The 22140-nt window shown below is 29.2% G+C and overlaps 4 protein-coding genes across 5 annotated transcripts; 1 reads left to right on the plus strand and 3 right to left on the minus strand.

The window, feature by feature from the left end:
- Window positions 1-6517: 6517 nt before the first annotated feature.
- LOC104710117 (pentatricopeptide repeat-containing protein At2g01860) lies at window positions 6518-8462 on the plus strand. The gene is made up of 2 exons (XM_087465140.1): window positions 6518-6648; window positions 6877-8462. Exon 2 carries the CDS (start codon window positions 6879-6881, stop codon window positions 8322-8324), a length of 1446 nt encoding a protein of 481 aa, XP_087321266.1. The 5' UTR covers window positions 6518-6648; window positions 6877-6878; the 3' UTR covers window positions 8325-8462.
- Window positions 8426-8962, minus strand: LOC104789947 (uncharacterized). Its single transcript, XM_010515615.3, has one exon. The coding sequence runs from the start codon at window positions 8960-8962 to the stop codon at window positions 8450-8452; it is 513 nt and encodes a 170-aa protein (XP_010513917.2). The 3' UTR covers window positions 8426-8449.
- Window positions 8963-9243: 281 nt separating this feature from the next.
- LOC104775368 (purple acid phosphatase 7) lies at window positions 9244-12044 on the minus strand. 2 transcript variants are annotated; one of them, XM_087465142.1, is made up of 8 exons: window positions 11946-12044; window positions 11571-11779; window positions 10634-10790; window positions 10403-10510; window positions 10115-10242; window positions 9896-10024; window positions 9739-9803; window positions 9244-9627 (listed from the first exon to the last, which is right to left on the minus strand). In XM_087465142.1, exons 2-8 carry the CDS (start codon window positions 11754-11756, stop codon window positions 9417-9419), a joined length of 984 nt encoding a protein of 327 aa, XP_087321268.1. In that variant the 5' UTR covers window positions 11757-11779; window positions 11946-12044; the 3' UTR covers window positions 9244-9416. The 2 variants fall into 2 exon arrangements, with proteins under 2 accessions (XP_087321268.1, XP_087321267.1); XM_087465141.1 differs by lacking the exon at window positions 11946-12044 and having other exon boundaries at window positions 11571-11889.
- Window positions 12045-12500: 456 nt separating this feature from the next.
- On the minus strand, window positions 12501-15352 carry LOC104710120 (purple acid phosphatase 8). Its single transcript, XM_010426664.3, has 7 exons — window positions 14928-15352; window positions 13947-14103; window positions 13652-13759; window positions 13440-13567; window positions 13201-13329; window positions 12957-13024; window positions 12501-12861 (listed from the first exon to the last, which is right to left on the minus strand). The coding sequence occupies exons 1-7, from the start codon at window positions 15123-15125 to the stop codon at window positions 12642-12644; spliced, it is 1008 nt and encodes a 335-aa protein (XP_010424966.1). The 5' UTR covers window positions 15126-15352; the 3' UTR covers window positions 12501-12641.
- Window positions 15353-22140: the final 6788 nt, after the last annotated feature.

Genomic DNA, 22140 nt, shown 5'->3' on the forward strand with positions numbered 1-22140 from the left:
AATCATCTACATCTTAAAAAATACTTTAACAATTAACTTAATCCCTATGCTTTTCACATACTTAAGTATAATAGTATTAAAATAATACACAAAACCAGACTAAAGTAAAGTAAAAATATATCTATGTACTTTGACAAATAATAACTTTTCTATAATAAATACTATATAACAGTTATGTGATTAAATTTGTGTAAACTACAAAAAGTAGACCAGAAATTCAAACTACACTAATATATCTCCCACAAAAGGCAAAAAAATAAAAACATAACATACATTAAGGTTAGTAAGGGTAATTATACAATTAATGGCGATTAAAATGTAAACATTTAAAATCCACTAGATTAGGCCCACATATTAATGTGGATATAAGAAAAATATGTGAAATTATATGTTGTATTCAAAATATTAATTTTATTTCATTTATTTTTTTAAAACCAGATTTAGAGCTCACACACTTCATCTTGCAATACAATTTCTTTGTATATTACATGATAATAAAATTAGATTTTAATTCTATGCACTCAATCCCAATGAGTTACATTTATAATTTTCATATAAAAAAATGTGCATTGTATCAAATTTATATATTACTTAATATTTTTTTTAAAAAAAACTAAAAATTAATAAAACATAATTCTCAAAGGAAAAAAAAGTGAATAGTAAACAGAATAGAAATTCCATTATTGCTAGATCAAATTCTGTGGATATGATTCGGCGAAGAATATCTCATATTTGAAAAAATAACAATATCTTAAATATATTCGTTTCATATCTTGTAGTCTCATACATAATAGTTTTACTATTTTTCCAACTAATTTTAAATAAAACTATACTAATATTATCATAAATTAATCAAAAATTCAAAGACATTACTATGAGAAAAATTATTTGTTTATGTAAAGGTAAGTATCTAAATTCTTTTTTCTTTTAGGTTAATAATTAACAGTATAATTTATCTATTTATGGTATTATAGTAATTAATCGTATAATTTTCTTAATTTTTTTTTCTAGAATTAGTAATTTAAAATTATAATTAGTATTATTTATATATATATATATATGAACTATCATTTATATTTATTAATTTTTAAAGAATTTTAAATTTCTTATATTTTAAAAATATGTTAAAACAAAGTTTTTGTATAACACATGGCAAAATCTTTAATTGTTAAAACTGACACATCTCACGATCACATGAGTTACTAACTTTGAAAACCAAAGTTTATATAATAACATAATATTAAATAAACTATCAAATCATTCACCGATTGAAAAACTTAAGAAAATTACATTAATTTTATTTTGATTATCTTATTTTTCTTATATTATGTTAATCACTAATTTTAACACATTAAACCTTTTTATACTTTCATCTGTATACATTTCTTTTTACTATATGATTATAATAAATAATAATTGCAATTAAATTGCAAATCTTTTCTTTATTAATTGCAAATATTTTCCTTATTAATTCAATAACTTTTAATATTCATATGATAATGGCTCCATCGACATAAAGATAATCCCAGTTTGAACTTCTAACCATGTTGTTTTCAACAACCAAAAAATAAAATTTCGTAACTGAATAACACTCAAATGATGTAATTTCTTCATTCATTCAGCTTCACCTTAAGATCTCTGAAATGGTTAAATAAATTTTAACTTAAACACACATTGAATGCTTTTAATTGCAAAACAAAAGGATCACCAAAGACAAGATTGACTAAATCCATAAAATCATCTAAAGATACATGGACTTTTCCAATTAAAGTGTGAATTCATTGAATGTTCGTTCAAAATCTAAACATGGACTTCTTCAAAACTCTATTTTAAAACTCTACTTCTAAAAGTAGAACAAATAATGCAACTAATAATAATAATAAAAAGCAATCCGATCTTCATCCGATTTTTAGTTTCACAAAAACCAAAGTCAAGTTGACAAAAGATCTAATGGATCTTTGTTGCATGTTATTTCTAAAGAGAAAAGCTTGAGATTCTAGCCTCGACTTTTTCGAAAGGTGGGAATTCATTGGAGAATTGTTCAAACGATTTGTGTTGCTTACATATATAAGTAAGGTATACGAATACACAATGACAAAATAATACTTGATATTGAGGTTTTCGGGTTCACTTTCACTTTCACTTTTGCATTGATGTCATTGAAGAAGTCAGCATCTAGCCTAGTTTCCCAACTTGGAACTCCTACTCCTATAACCTTTACAAATCTATTCTCGAGACCGATTTGCAGATTGAAATGACTATAAGCATGGTCACTGACCTCTGTTATAAACTTAAGCTTCAGTTGAGAATCCTAGAAAATTGGATGCTTTAGAACATCACTTGCGCTGGGGCTACGTAAAAAGAAGTATGTATTAGCAAATAGTTTAAATCAGAATTTAAGAAGTAAGTGGATATATAGTTTCAAGGATCAGAACTTAACAAGATTGTAATACCTACCGTTCAACAGGATTTAAGTCCACCAAAAGTGGGATCAAGTCAGCGGCTTATGGATAGTCTGAGATCGGTTGTTCCTGATGTTTTCTTCAATAGTGGCAGTCTTTCCACATGAAGATGGATGCTCACCCCGAGTAATAATGTAGAACATCAGAATTCTAAAAGCGAACATGTGTACTTTATTGGTTTCCTTGCCGTAGTTAGCTTTGTGGCATTAAATATCTGTGGATTATATACAGTCCATAAAAATGTTCAAGTGCTAGTACAACATCCCTACATCAACAGTCCCAAAAGAATTAGTCTGTTATAACTACACTAAAGACTATATAGCAAAACAATATGAATCTTTTTTTAACATTATTTGTAAAATAATGAATCTCATGTCTTTTAACAAATACACAACTAAAAATCAAAATTTTATTGAATTATTGAAACGTACCAATCAAAGGAATCTTCAAAACGATATTTTTCATTTTTTTCTATTTATCTTGTTCTTCGTGGGAGTAGCATTTGGAAAATTTTCCACAAAAATTTCACGACTACGTAATATCTTACATATATTGTTTGATATGAAAAATTAAATTAAGAAAAAAATAAGCAAAACTTATGTAAAATATTTTTATCTATGTGTTTTATAATAAGAAATAAAATAGATTCTCATATATTATATTTTTTTTAATTATTATCACGTTAGTGTTTAGGCAAAATTATTTGCATATAAACAAAAAAAAGTCAATATACGATGCCATGACCAGTTACAATTTATTTGACCAAAAAGTCAATGTCCTCCTGTCTCTTCGTCACTTAGCTTCAACCTGAATCATCGAACTAGTAGTATCGGAAACATACGAGTAACAAGAGTCAACGCGAGTCAAAGGAATCATTCTAAGAAACTCACTAAGAATCTCCGTAATCCACGCCGCACCAAGCTTCCTCTTGATTTTGGTGTTAATTTGTTTCTGAGGAAACCCAAAATTGAACCAGTTTTGGTTGATGATGATGATGATGTGCAACATCAAGAAGAAGATGTTGTATGGGAACCAGAAGAAATAGAAGCAATTTCGTCGCTTTTTCAGAAAAGGATTCCTCAAAAACCGGGTAAACCGATTCGAGTTAGGCCTTTACCACTTCCTCAACCTCACAAGTTACGACCTTTGGTTTATAATCATATAGAGATGTTAGACTTTACGCGGTTCAGAAGATTTTTACCTCGACTAGGTGCCGGAGGATGATTTTAAAGGTTGATCGATTTTTTAAACTTGATTATTTCCTTTGGTTTATAATCAATTTACTGGAGCTTTCTCATCGAGTATATTTGCTTTCGTACAAAACAAAATGGTTTTAGGGAAAAACACACCACCATGTCCTACATTTATGAATCTTAAAATTTCAAATTCCTTATTATTGAATTTACTATAATTTAGTTTTCCTCTTCTGCACGACTCACTGTCAAGAAAATGACGCTCATTTGACAAATATCAAAGGTTAAATCTGAGTAAGAGGTATGAAAAGCTACCATTCTTGACCGTAAGTTTATTTTACCATGCACTTTCCCTCTTTTAGAATCATTTGTCTTCCAGAGCATTTACAACACTCAATTCGTAGAAACTAATTCAATTAATTATCTTCTTTCAAATAACAGTTTAATTAACTATTATTTGTTCAAAATAATCGAGTTTGAAAAATAAATACTAAATGCTTTTGGTAAGAATATGGTGGAATACACATTTTCAGAATTTAAGAAAATTAAAACCATGATAATAATATAAAAACTATTTAACGTGAAATGCCACATATGGTCCAATGTTCATTGTTTGAAAAATGCCACACATGTATTGCTAGAAGGAAAAATGGGAAAAGAACATACAGACGCACCGCCATTTGTTTCATGCAACATTGCTACGTACTACGTGATTGACATATCTGTTAAACACTGGGAGTGTGGCCAATAAATAATGAAAATTCTCATTTTTTATTAAATGATGATTAATCTTCGGTTAAGCTAGAATATTCGGTCGTCTCAATGACTAAATTAATAAGTTACGAACTGGCTACCTTAGAATTCAGAAAGAAATGGAATAAGATATTTTGGAGCAACCGAAGATTAATCAACTAAACTATTATATTTTCTTGGGACCAATACGAGGTTGGTAATGGTGGTAGTATTCTCATGGAATTCATCCGAGGAGAATAGTAGTCCTAGAGAATAGTATATGTTTGGCAAAGAAAACCCCACATATTAGCATCATAATTATTTCAATTCTTTTTAATAATTTTCCAATAGACGAAAAAAAATTAATTATCCAATAATATTATTCTTAGTTTTTTTTACTGTCTTTTACTATTATCCAACAATATTATTCTTAGTGTTTGTTTATTTTTCCTCTTTGATTTCAATCGCTCATCATTATTTTTGTCAGCTTACTCTTAAATATTTAAACCACTTATTTAATGACGCTTATCTAGTAAGCAAGTCGTAACTTGTAAGTAACAAACTATATAACTTATCAGAATTCAGACCTTAGCAAAAATATATTTGTGAAACTAAAGTACAATAAATAGAAGTATTGAACTGATAATTGTGATATTTTGAATCTAACTTCACACACGATTAATTTTGGTAAAAAAAAAAAAAGTCCTTTTCGGAAATTAATTTTGCTAATAAATATCTGCTTTGGACTTCAACATAATATTTTTTAATAGTCTACAGTCATATTATTGCATTGACTTAAATCAGTGGTATTTAAACTAAACCTAACAATTCTAATTTTGAAGATAGTTGGTGAAAACTATAAATTAAAGTGTGGCATCTGTCAATCAAATGGTCAAGATGAACTATCGGATACAGAAAGAAATAATAAGAATGCCAATTTAAGAGAAGAAACAAAACAAAAAACGGGTTTGACATTGGATTACATGGTGAATGATCAGAACATATTATACGATATAGTTTTATATTAAACACCCTAGCATGAAATTTAGTACTTTTTAGTAGTAATAATTAGCTAATTATTTAGTATAATTTAAAACCATGGGGTATAGCTGTGTTGTGTGCCTTGTATTTAAAAAGAAAATTCTTCTACTAAGAAAAAAAACTAGTATTCACTTTGTATTAATATTTTGTTTGCATTTCTCTCTCTTAAATTACGTCACTTTCTAGTTGAGGGTTTGCTTTAGCGCGTACACAAACACACTTATTCACTCTGGCACCATTTGAGGAAAGGTTTTTTACAGAAAAACATTCAAAGAATACTAAAAATGGTCATTTTTAATGTAAGGATCATAAATATTTGTCTAGCTAAATTAAGTCTTTGTTTTACTTTATCATTTGACCACTGTAGAAAAGACTTACCAAATCAAATTATTCGATTTTAAAATGTATCGAATAAAAAAAATCTTAACGTAAATTTGAAGGTTGATCGATTTTTTAACTTGATTATTTCCTTTGGTTTATAATCAATTTACTGGAGCTTTCTCATCGGTTTAGCTAGTAGTATTTGGAAAAATTTCCACAAAAATCTCACGACTACGTAATATCTTACATATATTGTTTGATATGAAAAATTAAATTAAGAAAAAGATAAGCAAAAAATATGAAAATATAAGCAAAACTTATGAAAAATATTTTTATCTATGTGTTTTATAATAAGAAATAAAATAGATTCTCAGATATTATATCTTTTTTATTATTATTATCACGTTAGCATTTTGTTAGTTCATTAAAAAATGAAACTATTTGCATATAAACCAAAAAAAGTCAATATACGATGCCATGACCAGTTACAAACATAAGTTTTAATTTTTGATTTTAGCGACAAATTTATTATAAAAATAACCAAAAGAGGATTATGAAACAAACAATTTATTTATATATTTGCATATATAGGTCTGGTTTGGCAAATTTTGGAACTACCTAATCTAAAGGATAGACTTGTGAAAAACTATAGACAAAATTGGCTTAACTCATTCTCATGTGTGTCGTTTTGAGGTCATTCTTAACGCTTATCCGCAATCAACTTAATTTTTTTTTGCCTTTTCCCTCGAGTTGGGCCGGGTTAGTTCGGTTCGGGTCATTTCTGACTCGGTTTACTGGATCGGGTAATTGATTTTCTAAAAATCAAACAAAAATAATTATTTCTTCTTCTTCCTCTTTCTCAAGCTCACTCTTACTGTTCGATTGATTCTCGAAAGGAGGTAAGCTTCATCACAATACATTCTTTAGACTAATACAGTGCTTCCGTATTCTTCATATCTAGACCTAAATTGTATTCCTTTTCTAAAGGTGTTTGTGTTCGATTTCAAAACCCTAAGCTGTTCCTGATTCTATTGAGTTAGATTACTTAGGATTTTATCGCGGATTAGTCTGGATTCGAGTTGAATTAGCCTAAATTAGAGAACCGTAACTTCGTGGGTGTGTTTTAGGAATGATTCTGCAATGCCCTGTCTCTTCGTCACTTAGCTTCAACCTGAATCATCGAACTAGTAGTATCGGAAACATACGAGTAACAAAAGTCAACGCGAGTCAAAGGAATCATTCCAAGAAACTCACTAAGAATCTCCGTAATCCACGCCGCACCAAGCTTCCTCCTGATTTTGGTGTTAATTTGTTTCTGAGGAAACCCAAAATTGAACCAGTTGTGGATGATGATGATTATGATGATGATGATGTGAAACATCAGGAAGAAGATGTTGTATGGGAACCAGAAGAAATAGAGGCAATTTCGTCGCTTTTTCAGAAAAGGATTCCTCAAAAACCGGGTAAACCGATTCGAGTTAGGCCTTTACCACTTCCTCAACCTCACAAGTTACGACCTTTGGGTCTTCCAACTCCAAAGAAGAACATAAGATCATCTGCATTGTCTTCTGTATCGAAGCAAGTTCATAAAGATCCAAGCTTTCTCATCGGTTTAGCTAGAGAGATCAAGAGCTTGCCTTCCTCTGATGCAGATGTCTCTCTTGTTCTCAATAAATGGGTTTGCTTCTTGCGTAAAGGTTCACTCTCTATGACCATTCGAGAATTGGGTCATATGGGTTTGCCTGAGAGAGCTTTGCAGACATATCATTGGGCTGGAAAGCATTCTCATTTAGTCCCTGATAACCGCATTCTCGCTTCCACTATTCAGGTTTTGGCCAAGCACCATGAGCTCAAGTTGCTTAAGTTCGACAATAGTTTGGCTAGCAAGAACGTTATCGAAGCAATGATCAAGGGATGCATTGAAGGTGGGTGGTTGAATCTAGCCCGGAAGCTTATACTGATCTCGAAGAGTAACAATCGTATACTGGACTCGAGTGTCTACGTGAAGATGATTCTTGAAATAGCTAAAAACCCTGATAAGTACCATCTTGTGGTTGCTCTTCTCGAGGAACTGAAAGAAAGAGAAGATTTGAGATTGAGCCAACAGGATTGCACAGGTATTATGAAGATCTGTGTGAAACTGGGAGAGTTTGAGCTCGTTGAGTCTCTCTTTGACTGGTTTAAAGAATCAAACAGAGAGCCAAGCGTTGTAATGTACACTACGATGATACATAGCAGGTATTCGGAAGAGAAATACAGGGAGGCGATGAATGTGGTTTGGGAGATGGAGGAATCAAACTGTCTTCTTGATCTTCCGGCTTATAGAGTAGTCATTAGACTATTTGTGGCGTTGGATGATTTGGGAAGGGCAATGAGATATTACTCTAAACTCAAGGAAGCTGGATTCTCACCAACGTATGATATTTATCGCGATATGATTAGCGTTTACACAGCTTCAGGGCGATTGACAAAGTGTAAAGAGATATCTAAGGAAGTTGAAGATGCTGGATTCAGGTTGGATAAAGATACTTCATTTAGGTTGTTGGAGCTCGAAAAACTAACAATGTCTCTTTAAGTAAAGTTCCAATTTTGTTTTTACAATCAGTTTTGTTTTGTCTTCTTTGATCACTAGAAACAGTGAAGATGTAATATACAAGAAATACACTAATTATGATGTGAAGACAAGAACTATAGTAGTTTTTATTGTTTGAAAGTGTTTGCAGGAAAAGATGAAAGTGGAAACTTGACAATGTCAGAATCAGACATAGCAACTCTGTTTGCTTCTGGAACTGATTCTGGTCCATCCATCGATGGTTTGATCACTGTAATGAACAAAATGTTGTAGAACAAGGTAAGAGCTAAGAGAACAAAAGCTGAAGTTGTGAGGAACGATCCGGACATCTCAGGTGGTTCTTCAAACATGATTGGATCATCGGTTCTGACGACGTCTGGTGATGTCTTGATGATAATTCTTGGTTTTTCATCAGCTTGAGATTCGATTTGTTGATCAAGCTGTTTCAGAGCTTCTCTTGCTTTATCTCTATCGATTCGAAATCTCTGTGAAGAAGAAGAAGAAGAAGAAGAAGAAGAAGAAGAAGAATCGTCTCTTTTAGTGGCTTGGACAATACGCACCAGATGTCTCTTCTTCTTTTTCTTATCAATGATTCCTCCATGTACGTACCAGTTAAAAGGCTGTAAGCCTAACAGCACCATTTTCAGTTTCCTCTGTTTCTTCTGCTAGACCACCACCTCTTTGGTATCAGATAAATTTTTGTGTGTGGACATTGTTCATGGCAAAGTTGTAGATAACTTGACTTCTTAGGGTTTTTTCCTTTCTTGTTTACACTGAAGTCTTATATCACCATTCAAAATTGGGCCCGATTAAAATTTATTCAAGGCTTGAAAAGCCCATTTGCTCAAAAAGGTGTAATATACTTAGTAACTTAGCAATCAGAAAAACAACCAAGAAATTTAATACCGAACACGTAAACTGATTTATGAAAAACTGCTCACTCGCTCGCACGTCACACACATATTGTGTTCAAAATATAGCATTACATCGATAAATCTCTTATAAATAAAACAGTATATATATATATATATATATTAAGATATTATAAATAAAATATAGCATTACACATATTGTGTTTTCTTAGAAATACTCCATTTAAAAGAGATGAGATCTTTTGGACAATGAAGATTGGTGAAGAACATTGCCGGAAACATCATAGTAGATGAAGTTTACTTTGGAGCGTGTGATGTGAAGAGACATGAAACCTTGTCCATCGTAATACAGTTTGAGTTCTTTTGGATCCCATGGCAGAACAGTTCCTCTCCATGCCTTTGATCCTCCTCCACTTGTCAGGAATTGGGTTTCACTTTACGAATACAACAGTTAAAAAAAAATTAGTATTATCTCATATAATCATATCCATATGTTAATTTACGTTGGATCAAAAGAAGAGGTAAGTAAAACTAGTGTTACGTACCCTTTAGTGCCAATGTGTTGCAAGCAGTGATCATGTCCGTTTATGTACAAGTCCACTTTATGCTCCTTCAATAATAGTGTTTAGTTATATCATTTGTAGAAAAATACAATAAATTAAAATAATATGTTAGCTGGAAATTATGAATGGTTATATTTACCTTTAGTATTGGAAGAAGTTGATCGACGAGCTCTTGAGTAACACCGTGCTCACCTGCGGTTTTGATCCCGTGATGTCCCACGACAAATTTCCATGTGGCACGCGACTTTTTAATCGCTCTATCTAAATCCTAATGTGTCAATAAAAGAAGTTAAACTTAGTAGACAGTTTCAAAAGACGATGGAGATTTGTGATTATGAAAGAAACTAAATGTGATTACATGTAGGAGGTTTGAGATGTATCTATCTCTGGGTAAGACATTCCTCCAATCGTAAGTGTGGTCTTTTGGCTCAGTAAAGTATTTTTCTACAAATGGATTTGTGTCCACGAAGAAAAACTCCACCATTCCTATATAACCAAGAAAGAAACAAAGAAAAAACACTAAATAAATTGATTTGTACTGTGTAATATATTGATTAAAAAGTATATATAAAGAACTAGATAATGTGTCACGTCTTGTATAATTCAAAAAGTTAAATAAATTGGAAGTATTGTTTAAAAAAGGAACCTGAGGATAAGATGAAAGATCTGCGACAAAACCATCTCCAATCTTTTTGGGTGAGAACGTGACTTAGTTGTGCTTCAACATTTCCCCTGTAATCATGATTACCCAAAACTGCAACAACATTTGAGTGTTTAAGTCTCACGCACGCGTTAATTAGGCATATATTATACATTTTAATTACTAGTAATAAACATGCATGTATGTGAAACTTGATTTGAAGGATGTGAAAATCACCTGCATACCACTGTTTTTGGAGACTAGGGTGAGTGTAGATATGAGAGAAAGAGGCTTCAAAGGAAGGATCAGTCTCTCCTTTTAATCCATCGTCGTAGAAATTATCTCCTACTGATACCACAAAATCTATGTCTAATTGCTCTCCCACTATTCCCATCTGCCAGTTTTCCAATTTTTCAATTTTTAAATATTACACAAACAGTTTTTATTTGTTTATTAGAACATATTATCAGTTCATGGAAATGTTAGTCAATTTACTTTAATTTCATATTAAAAAGTTGAAACTATATATAATGAAATTGAATCTAAATTTACTTCTTTGTCATGAGTCATGACTACATTTTTTTTATATATAAAAAGACTTTCATATTTTAATCACTTTTCTGTTAGGAATATATGCTTTTCTTTTTCTAATGAAGCGTATCAATTCGTCAATAGCCAAGAATACTTTCACGAATATGCTTTTTTCATCAATTCATACATATGTTGCGTAGAATGAATGACTTCTTAAAAGAAAGATATATGGACGCAACTTTATGCTCATATATTATTACATTGATGTTTATATTTTCATTACGTAATTACGTGTTTCAACTTTCAACAATCTCCATTATATAGAGAAGAAAACATATACACCGGATTAAACTAATCACACCTTTTCACCAAAAATCAAACCTAATCATTTGGGCGGTGTAAAATATATGAACACATATATGATTCTATGAACATTAGTGTTCGTTCTTTTGTATAGTCTCCATGAACACATAATTGCCACGAGGTGTTTTTTTCGGTTGTAATTCGTATCACAATGAAAGCATTAAATCTTACGAATTCTTATCAAATGCATCACATGAAATTTAAATTCGGTGGTCACCGGATGCAAATGCAAACCACTAAAACCTGTAAATTGAAAACAAAGTTATTAAAAATTAAGCACCTGGTGTGCAACGCGAGATTGATTAAACTGTCCTTTGCGTCCCCAATCTCCAACGACCAGAATACTCAGAGAGCCATCAGATTTCGTCACCGGATGCTTCAATCTTTCAAGTTTCGACAAAGAACCAGTGATGAAGAAGATACATAGAAACATCAAACTCACATTAAACCATACACCCATCTTCATCTTCTTCTTTATTAGTTAATTATCTGGTTTGAGAAATCCAGCAAGAAAATGCTTAAAAATATATAGAGAGAGATGTCTTCGTAACAATTAATATAGATGGATTCGTAAGAAAAACATGGTCGATAAAATATTTGAGGAGATTTTTTTTCTTGGTCAACATTTTCAAGGAAATATATAATCATTCATTACCGTAATTAGAGTAGAGCTTTGTTTTGTAATAATATTATATCTTTGATGGGCCATGCTGCGTGTTACTTGCACATTTAGGTCAAAGGTATTTTTTTCTACTTATTTCCTAGTTTATTTTTTTTATTACATTATATCTTTTTCTTTTAAAAAGTGCTTCAATATATTATATATTTCCTTAAAAATCTCTTAACATTAATATTTCTGGGATCTTACTCATAAGTATTTCTGTATATGTATGAATTTTGTATTAAATTAGTAAAAAAAAAATCAAATTATATGTGTTTTTTTGGGTTCAAATCACAAAGAGAACTATAAAGGATTTCTTTCTATATGTGAGCAAAATAATTATTTTGAATAATCTATCTATTTTTTTTTTGATGAGATTGAATAATCTATCTATATACATATAGTGGAAATATGATGGTAATGAATTATACGACGTAATGTAGACACAAGAACTAGGTAGCTTCTAGAATTAGGTAACTTTCTTTATGGAAAGTAAACAATAGTATTAAAACTAAACTATGGGACTAAATTTACGTCTCTCCCTCCATGTATGAAAAAACTCTTTCTCATACTTTAAAATTCGAAAATAATCACACAACAATAAAAGTCAAAAGGCACGTGAAATATACACATAATAAACAATGAACGATTAATAATAATGTTGTCTTAACACTTTAATCAAACCATCGATTAGATATCGGAATAAACACCCTTTTTGTAAGTGCTCCATCGATGCAAAACGCGACCAAAACCATCGTAAAAAACGACGCGTAGTTTAGCTTCGGATATGTAAACCGACATGAAGCCTTGCCCATCGTAGTAAAATCTCATCTCTTGAGAGTCCCAATCATGATTCACATCTCCTTTCCAAGCCTTGGATCCGCCTCCACTTGTCATAAACTGTATTCCACTATACACAACACAACAACGCATTTCCCTTACGTTACATATCCATACTTAATTATCCTTATTAATGAATCGTAACGCAATTATTTAATTAATCACCTGTTGATGCTGCTTATGTGCTCCAAGCAATGATCATGTCCGTTTATATAGAGATCCACTTCATTAGCCTGATTTTTTTTCACGAAAACTAATTACTCGTTTTCATTTTTAGTATTGAACATCTACATATATATATATATATATATATATATATATCTGTATATATATATATATATATATATATCTGTATATATATATATATTTGTATTGAACATATATACTTTAGTAGTTTATGTAAAATTACCTCGAGGATAGGTAAAAGTTGTTTCTCAAGCTCTATGGTTACTCCATGGTGACCTGCACTTTTTATCGTGTGATGGCCTACGACTATTTTCCATTTTGCCATTGATTCTTGCAATGCCACATCGACATCCTATATATAATTATGAATTATCGTTTTATGTACCGACTTAGGTCAATGTTAATCACATGTTTTCGATAATATAACTAGCGTACGGTAGAGTAAGAAACAGAAATAGTTACCGTTAAGAGATTGGTAAGGTACTTATTTCTTGGTAGTACGCCTCTCCAATCATAGACATGGTCCTTTGGTTCATCAAAATACTTATCTACGAACGGTGTCGTGTCCACGAAGAAAATATCCACAAGCTCTACCAAAAAAAAAGGTTAGGTGTTAACATAGTCCTCATGAAGAAGATATTACCTTCTTTTTTTTCCCTTGGTAGTTTACTTACCGGCGTTAACAACGTATGATCTTAAACAAATCCATCGGCAGTCCAAATCCCTGAGTATGGGGCTGAGTTGCGCATAGACGTTACCTCTATAATCATGGTTTCCTAATACTGCGAGGGAAATGAAAATTTACAAACAAGTCAATATTATAAAATAGAAAAAGTAAATATAAATATATATTTTTTGTAGTCAAATAATTTGTTTTCTTCGTAAAATGAAAATAGTAGAGATGGTTTTATGGTTAGAGTATAAATAAAATTATTACTAGAACTGGGTATCCCACTATAATTTACGTACCACTATACCATGGTTTTTGTAAGCTAGATGCTGTGTAAATATTGGTAAACGAATCTTGAAATTGAGAATCATATGGACTGATTATTCCGTCATCATAAAAGTTATCTCCAGTCGATATAAGGAAATCGATATTTAAATCCTTCCCTATTTTCCCCATCTGAATGCAAACATATTTATAGTCGATAATTAGTAAAGTAAATCACAAAAAAAAAAACTAATCAGTCTTATTAGAAAATTATATAGGATTAAAAAATAGCATTAGAAACAACAAATGATAACGATATAAAATTTCATGAATATATATATTGTCGTTTTTGGAAATTTTTAGCTGCGACAAACTTGTCCATTTCACGACAAATTAACTAAACTATAATAATATAAAAAAATTTCGAAAAAAAAAAGTCTCCAATCAGTGTCTTACTTTAATCAGAAGCATTTACTTGTAGGATAGTAGAAGCAACCAAACTTTAAAATGATAACGTGAAATTGTAACACTGACGCACAGCCTTAAGATTATTAGTTCCACGTAAGTTACGTATGAACTAAAGATTATGTGCGCAACTTTCCCACTCGGATAAAACACAATAAAATCTGCCTCAAAATATTATTACCTCTAACTCCCACTCATTATATTTTTATTATTATTCAGAATTATACCTGTTAATAGGACTCCAAACAACAATTTATTCAAGCATCACATACTTACTACAATAGATAATATTTAGTAATTTACTCAAACGATGCATTCGACGTCAAGAAAACATAATATTACACGCGTCTCGGTTCTTCTAATAATATAATGAAGTACCATATGATTTATCTAATCATTTTTGTCATCTCGCTTAATTTCTCTCTAGCTCATAATTAGTTCATGATTACGCCATAAAAAACTTGAGTTTAGCTTAATTCACAGACAAGGAATAAGTATTGATTTATTCATAAAACAAGGTCATATCTACACATACAGAGAGTTATATGTACCTGAAGAGCTACATGAGACTGGTTATAAGAACCTCTTCTTCCCCAATCGCCGACGACGAGAAAACTGAGTGTGCCATCGGGTTTCGATGGTTGAACCAACCGTGGTAGCTCCGCTGTTGAATTGCAGGCGGAGAATATAATAATTAAACCGAGAACAGAAAATATGAGCTCGATGGGCTTAGCTCTCAAGCTATCCATCGAGAGACTTTGAGGGAAAAAATATTGTAAAGGGTGATGGTGGATTTGTTGTGGCTTTGGTATATATAGCTAGTCCATATGTGGCCACGTTTTAGAAAATAAAGGCAGAAAAATAATGTAATAATTGTGAAGTTATGTTCTCTTGACGATTTTACGTTTTAAGAACATATTATCATAATTGACCACTCAAACTAATAAAAATGGACTTTAGTTACAATTTGCACGTCAATTTAAATTGGCGGTGGATGAAGTATTGAAATTAGGCGTGAATGTTCCATATTTATGTGACGTGGCATATATTGTTCCACATATTGTATATGTATTTGACATTGCATACAATTTTGTTCCCATATATTTTAACAAGGAAAGAAGTTGACCGGATCATAGGGTTCCTAAGTATTTGGAAATTGCATGGATTTTGATAATACTAGAAGATAGAGATATCAAGTTATCAATGATGTATAATCCTCTACCATACGAAGAGTCATATAAGCCGAACGGGCACCCATACCATTTTGGAAGTCATATCAGATTTTCAATTATTGATCTTTGTGTTCATGTGTTTTTCTTATCTTGACAAGATCCAAGAGACGTCGACAACTAATATATCCAAATGGCATGTGAGAGTCGACGAAAACTTCCAAAATGTTCTCCATTATATTTAGATCGCATACATGAAAATACATTCATATTACATATGCTAAAATAAATAGCCTCACGTATAGATGATGTAGGATCTATCCGAAATCTCAAATGAGATTCTAGGCTTCGGAATGATGATCACGAGCGAGTATGAATATCTAAAATATATATGTTGGAACAGAAGAATATGTAATAGAAAGTTGACAAAAAAAAAAAGAATATGTAAGAGAAATATAAAAATTAATAGGTAAAACTCAGTTCATATATATTTGCAATCAGAAAAAATTAGTGATGATGGAACGAGAAACAGTGGTATGTTATGATTCATCATCGCTATAGTTGCTTCTTCTTTCCTTATAATTGAGCACATAATACAAGAATATCCATACATCATTATAGGGAAAGCTCACGAGTTGCCAGATCTTTGGCGATAATGTTGTCTCTGCTCATAAGATCTCCAAGAACAGTCCTTTATTGGTTAGAAGACTTGGTTTGTGAGTTGTGGCTATAAATTATTTTCGGTTGATGAAATATTACAAATCTAGCTTTCATGTTTTTGTTTGAAAAATATGTGTTAGAGATATTGGCTCAAAACTTTTTGATATGCATGGTTGAATGAGCTAACACCTTAGAGTATGAATCTTTCAGTCCGATCATGATTCTTCACTTCATACTTTCTTGCTGAAATTAAAAGTTCACAAAAAAACAATTAACTTTCCCCTTGTGATTCATTTGAACTTGGTACTGCTTTTTTTTTTCTTCAATTTAAAATATATATCATTTTGTTTTGATTTTGGTGTTTGCTACTTTGCTTAAAAACCCATTTTCAATTGTTCAAAAGGATGTTTAATTAATGTTAATTTCACTTGCAATTCGATGAGGATACATCAATTACTTATCAATTTTACAAAACAAAAGCCTCTTTATATATGAAGGTGTGGTGGCATATCAAGAACCAAAAGACTCATGCATATTTGAATCCCCCTTTTAATAAAAGGGAAGTACACAACTTAAGTTTTGTAGATTTTATAAAAAATATAAATGGTTATAAATGCATACTAATAGGTTATATATAAGATATACATTAACTCTATACTCTTCATAAGATAACTCTTTGTATATAGATAATAAATAATAAATCCATAAATCATAGAGTATATAGATAATAAATAATAAATCCATAAATCTTGGAGCAAATATATCACAAAGTTGATTTGATTCAAATGATATGAATTTTTTAGGAGTTATTTCAAATGATATGGTAATTTAATTATGAGAAATACCCTAAATAGCATTAAACTAAGTTTTATGGACAACTATAGCATACATCCCATAAATTTCCAAAAATAGCACTATTTAACACATTAAATTATTTAAAATTAATTTTTAGAATTTGTTTTTTTATGTTTGGGTTCTCAATTTCACATTTAGGATATAGTTTTGAGGGGTAGGGTTTAGTATTTTGAATTTAGGATTTAATTTTAGAAAATTAATTAGTGCTATTTGGAATTTTAAAGATGTTGTGCTAAGTTTGGAACAAAAACTTAATTTGGTGCTATTTTTGAGAATCTCCCTTTAATTATCCTCTTTTAATAAAAGGAAAGTACATAACATAGTTTTTGTAAACTTTATAATTTTATTAAATGTTTACAAATGGTTACAAATAGTTTATATATTAATTTATATATTAATATTAATGGTTAACCTAAAATATTAGGGATATTCCAAATTGATAATTGATATATTAATGATAACAAATAAAATCATGAATATTCCAAACTGTATATTTGTAAGATTTTAGTCCTATATCACGTTGTTTCCAAAGATTTTTAAACACAATATTACAAAAATATTTTCCACAAATTTTATCGATATACCACAACATTAACCAAAGATAGATTACGAAATAAAATTTAACAAGTGTTATAGCACGGATACTTATCTAGAATCATTAACAATATAAAACTTACAAAATAAGTATTTTTTAAAAACTTTCATGATTTTATTGCATAATGTTTTATCAAAAAAAACTTTTAAAAACAATAACATAAATTATATTTCATATAAAAATACAATATAAATAAAATAAATTTCAACCCGTGCTCTAGCACGGGTCTTAATCTAGTGATTATAGTAAAGTAAAATCCAACCCATGGTGTATAACATCAGAGCTATAGGGTCCGTTAATAAAAAAAAAAAAATCTAAATCATGTTTGAACAAATCTTCAACAACTCTCGTGTATTTGCTGGTAAAAGTAAGTATATAATCTGAGTTTCTTTTTTTAATATTATCTATGCAGAAAAAAAATATTACAAGGGTTAATTCGGTTCCTATGTTAAATATTGTTTTTTATCCAAAAAAAATGTTAAATATTGTTTACTACTAGGTAATTAGTCCACGCAATGCGTGGTTGTATGCATAATAGTTTTGATTATATTTCTTAAATTTTCTTAAACTAAAATATTATTTTACTAATGTATAATCTCGAAAAAATTATACTAATGTATGAATCTCAAAAAAATTTATAGAAATTTCTCAAAATAACACTCCTATCAACATTTTTTTGGTATGGTTATTTATTATACAAAATTTAAAATATATAAATTTTTCTATAAATAAAAAATTAGCCAATACTACAAAAAAATATTACAAATTGATTAGTTATATTAATATAAATAATAATATAGAAATTTAAACATTTTCCTAATATGAGAGTATCTATGTTTATGACCATGTTTTATAGAGGTTAAACATTGATTTTTAAAGATTTTACTTAATGACATTGTAAACATAAGACTGTAGTATAGTAAAATTGAATAAAATAAAATTATCAAAATGTTAATAACTATGTATAAAATTATTGTATATAGAATATTCCTCATTTCAAAGTTTAAAGCAATTAAAATAATTAAAAAAATATTAAAATTTTACCAAAAACATTTTTTCTTGAAAGAGAAATATATTAGTTGGAGGAATGAATGTAAAATTATTGGATAGGAGTTACATTTGAGTTAAATGTAGAGATAAACGGAGTTAAATGCCTTTAAAAGTGGGTTAATTATAAATAAATATTTTAATTTATTTTTGACTTAAAAGATAAGGAATACCAAGTGGCTCAATCAAAATTTAAACTTACAGTTTTTGATTGTTTTGTTGATATAAACTCAACACTCACACATAATATTCCAAATTGAAAATATTACTTTTGAAGTGACAAACTAAATTAGTTTTTTTTTAAATATATATGAAGTTCAATCTAAAGATTTTTTAAAACCCCAAGACTAACTTCAATCTTTTTGGTTTTCACTCATCAATTTAATTTATAGTGCTAGATTTCATACTAATGGTTTCATCTTTAGAGGATTTAGTTAAATGGTATTTTAATAATTATATTATTTTCTATATTTCACTTCCAGTTAAACATGATTTCTTTTTGGAATCATTTTTTCATTTTGCTTAAATAAAGAATTTTTTTTTCATAATTAAGTTTTTTTTGTTTTCAAAAACCTCAAATCTTAAATAATATAAATATTATATTGATCTTTACATATTTATCTATTGGATCACAAAACAAAATAGACTTTACAAAATAAAATAGACTTTATAAATGGATAATTATATTGATCATTCTAAATTATTAAAAATGATACATGAATATGTGAGATATCTAAATTACATAATAGAGAATTAGAGATGGATCTTTTCAACTTCATGACCTTATTGTGTGGTGAATATTGTATGAGTATGAAAAATAAGATGCTAATCTAAAATAGATAATGAAGATAAACCTTTTAAAACAGATTCTTAAATAAACTTGATTTGTTTGTTAAAACCAACATATGTGAATTGAAATTCAGCTATGGAAATTTTAAAAATAAATATGAACAGATTAGAAAGGCAAGAAATATAAAAGAAATATTTTAATTATAGAAAAATTGAAAACAATGTTAATTATATATAATACTTTCTAAATTAAAATATAGAATCAAACTCTTACAACACATATTAGAAATAACAACATTTGATATTGGTGAGAGAGGAGAGAATGAGTACTTATAAGATGATAATCCAAATTAGATAATGGAGATGAATCTTTAAATATAAAACAATGTAAAATATATATATAGTATCTAAAATTAAAATTTAGCATTAAAATTTTACAATGATATTTCATTTAGTTTTTTGTAACCCATACAACAAAAATAAGAAATTGAAAACATAAAAAAAAAATGATTTGAGATATTGTGGAAGAGAATGAGAGAAGTGGAAGAAAATGAGAGAATGTGAAAATGAGAAAGTAAAAAATATTAATATGAGAGAATGAGGCAATGCTTATTTATATGATAAGAATTGATGGAGGTTACATTTAGAATTATTGGAGTTACAAATATTATTTATTGTGTTTGAATAAAATTGAGTGGTGGAATATGATTAATGCATAATTTTTTTTCAGTTATAATTTTATTTTAATGTATGAAATAAATGTATTGTGTTAATTGGATCTTAAATATTATTTAAAGCAATTAAAAAATTAGAAAGCAAAAAAAATAAAAATAGAAAATATTAAATGAAAATCAACCAGTAAGGAGAGACTAATAAAACCTTACTTTTATATATATGATTCAACCTCATGTCAAAACTTATAATTATCCCGCTATAATTAGACAAACCGTGTTCCATTTTATTATTCCTAACCGTTTTAAACAATTGTTGATATTGCATTGAAGAAAAAAAATGCACAGATGTTGTAATTAGACTCTTCATTTTTCTTAACCAAAACAAACAAAAAAGACTCACTTTTTCAAATGGGCACCCAAAACAGAATAAATTGCAGTTAATTCAAATTAGAACCAATCGAAAAAGATAAGCCCAATAACATCCCAATTGCCTAGAAGCTTGTTTGAAACGGATTTGATATAAAAAATACCATATTACTTGTGAATTACCGAAGTATCAATAGCAGCTCAATTACCAAGTTCCACTTCCAACTCGTCTTTGTCAACTTTCATTGACTTGAACTAAAATTGATTTCCACTCGATTTTGCTCATATCCACATCAATTTAAACTGAAGTGAAAAAGTAAATTGCAACCAAATCTTTAAAGTAAGTATTATTAGCGCAGGAGAAGATAAGACTATGGGTTGCCTTCTTACGATGCATACAAAAACCTGTATAGTAAAATAATATAGTGCTTATACAAAGTATAGTCATTTAGCTTAAATGTAAAAGAAAAAAAAGTAACCATAGCTAAAAAAGAATTTATGGTCCCAATGGTCCCTAAATATCAATTAATATATTATTGTTAGCTTAACCACTAATAACATTTTATGTAAGTTTGTCGATCTCTTAGTAGTCGTACCAATGAAGAGCAGCAAAATGTGAGAAAAAATATATCAGTATCTTAGAGAAAAAATATATCAGTATCTTAGATATTTTTGTTTGGACAAAGATGAAGAAGATATGTGGAATAATTATTTCTAAAGTATTTGCACTTTCATTACTATAATTATCCCTCTTGGCTGGTAGGAAGAAATTAAAAATTTTACAAAAACATATGAATTATAATCGCAATGCACTTTCACCGACCAGCCAATGAGATTCAATTCTTGATCTATATTTTTTATTTAAATGGATGAAAAATTCACTAAACTAAACTATAGTACTTATATACAAGTACGTTTAGATATTGCCTATTGTCTCCTTCAATATGTAGTATTTAAAATATATATATATATATATATATATATATTGACTTGTATGTATCGTTCCCCATAGGTTACAATGTGAATTGACAAAACAGATAAATAAAAACATATCAAGCAAAGTAATAAATCATTAAAGGAAAACAAACAAATACTCTCTCCGTTTCAAAATATTAGATGTTTTGGAGAAGTTTGTTGTTTCATAATATAGGATGTTTTCAAATTTTAATGCAGTTTTAAGATTAGTTTAGTATTTTATATTATGCAATATTGTTTCTGATTGGTTGAACTTGTTAAAAATAAAAACTTTTTAAATCTACGTGTTTTACTTAAAACATCATATATTTTGAAACGGAGGGAGTAACATTTTAAGATATTTCTATCGTTTATCTTTTAGACTAATAATTTCAGCATTCATATATAATAGGAATTTCCCGTACTACTGAGATACTAATTCTCATATCATCCAATAAGTGTGTATATATTACACTCGGTCAATGTATATATTAGAAGAAAAAAAAAAAAAAAAGACAAAAATAGGAATCTTTGACCTTAGAACTTTAGAAGCCCAACAATTCTTAAGATTATCTTATAAATAAATTACTAAATCATTTGGTTATTAATATTAATAAACATGCCGCAAAAAGAAAACTTACCAAACCCTCTTCCT

This window comes from Camelina sativa, chromosome 9, assembly GCF_030686135.1.
Source record: "Camelina sativa cultivar CO46 ecotype springtype chromosome 9, ASM3068613v1".
In the NCBI taxonomy this organism is placed as follows: Eukaryota; Viridiplantae; Streptophyta; class Magnoliopsida; order Brassicales; family Brassicaceae; genus Camelina; species Camelina sativa.

Excerpts from the sequence above, each read along its gene's own strand:
- LOC104710117 (XM_087465140.1), top strand. The coding sequence starts at position 6,879 with ATGATTCTGCAATGCCCTGTCTCTTCGTCACTTAGCTTCAACCTGAAT.
- LOC104789947 (XM_010515615.3), bottom strand. The coding sequence starts at position 8,962 with ATGGTGCTGTTAGGCTTACAGCCTTTTAACTGGTACGTACATGGAGGA.
- LOC104775368 (XM_087465142.1), bottom strand. The coding sequence starts at position 11,756 with ATGAAGATGGGTGTATGGTTTAATGTGAGTTTGATGTTTCTATGTATC. Across the intron at positions 10,791-11,570 it reads AATCTCGCGTTGCACACCAG|ATGGGAATAGTGGGAGAGCA; the intron begins GTGCTTAATTTT and ends GAAAACTGGCAG. Across the intron at positions 9,628-9,738 it reads CAACACATTGGCACTAAAGG|TGAAACCCAATTCCTGACAA; the intron begins GTACGTAACACT and ends GTATTCGTAAAG.
- LOC104710120 (XM_010426664.3), bottom strand. The coding sequence starts at position 15,125 with ATGGATAGCTTGAGAGCTAAGCCCATCGAGCTCATATTTTCTGTTCTC. Across the intron at positions 14,104-14,927 it reads AGTCTCATGTAGCTCTTCAG|ATGGGGAAAATAGGGAAGGA; the intron begins GTACATATAACT and ends GTTTGCATTCAG. Across the intron at positions 12,862-12,956 it reads CACATAAGCAGCATCAACAG|TGGAATACAGTTTATGACAA; the intron begins GTGATTAATTAA and ends TGTTGTGTATAG.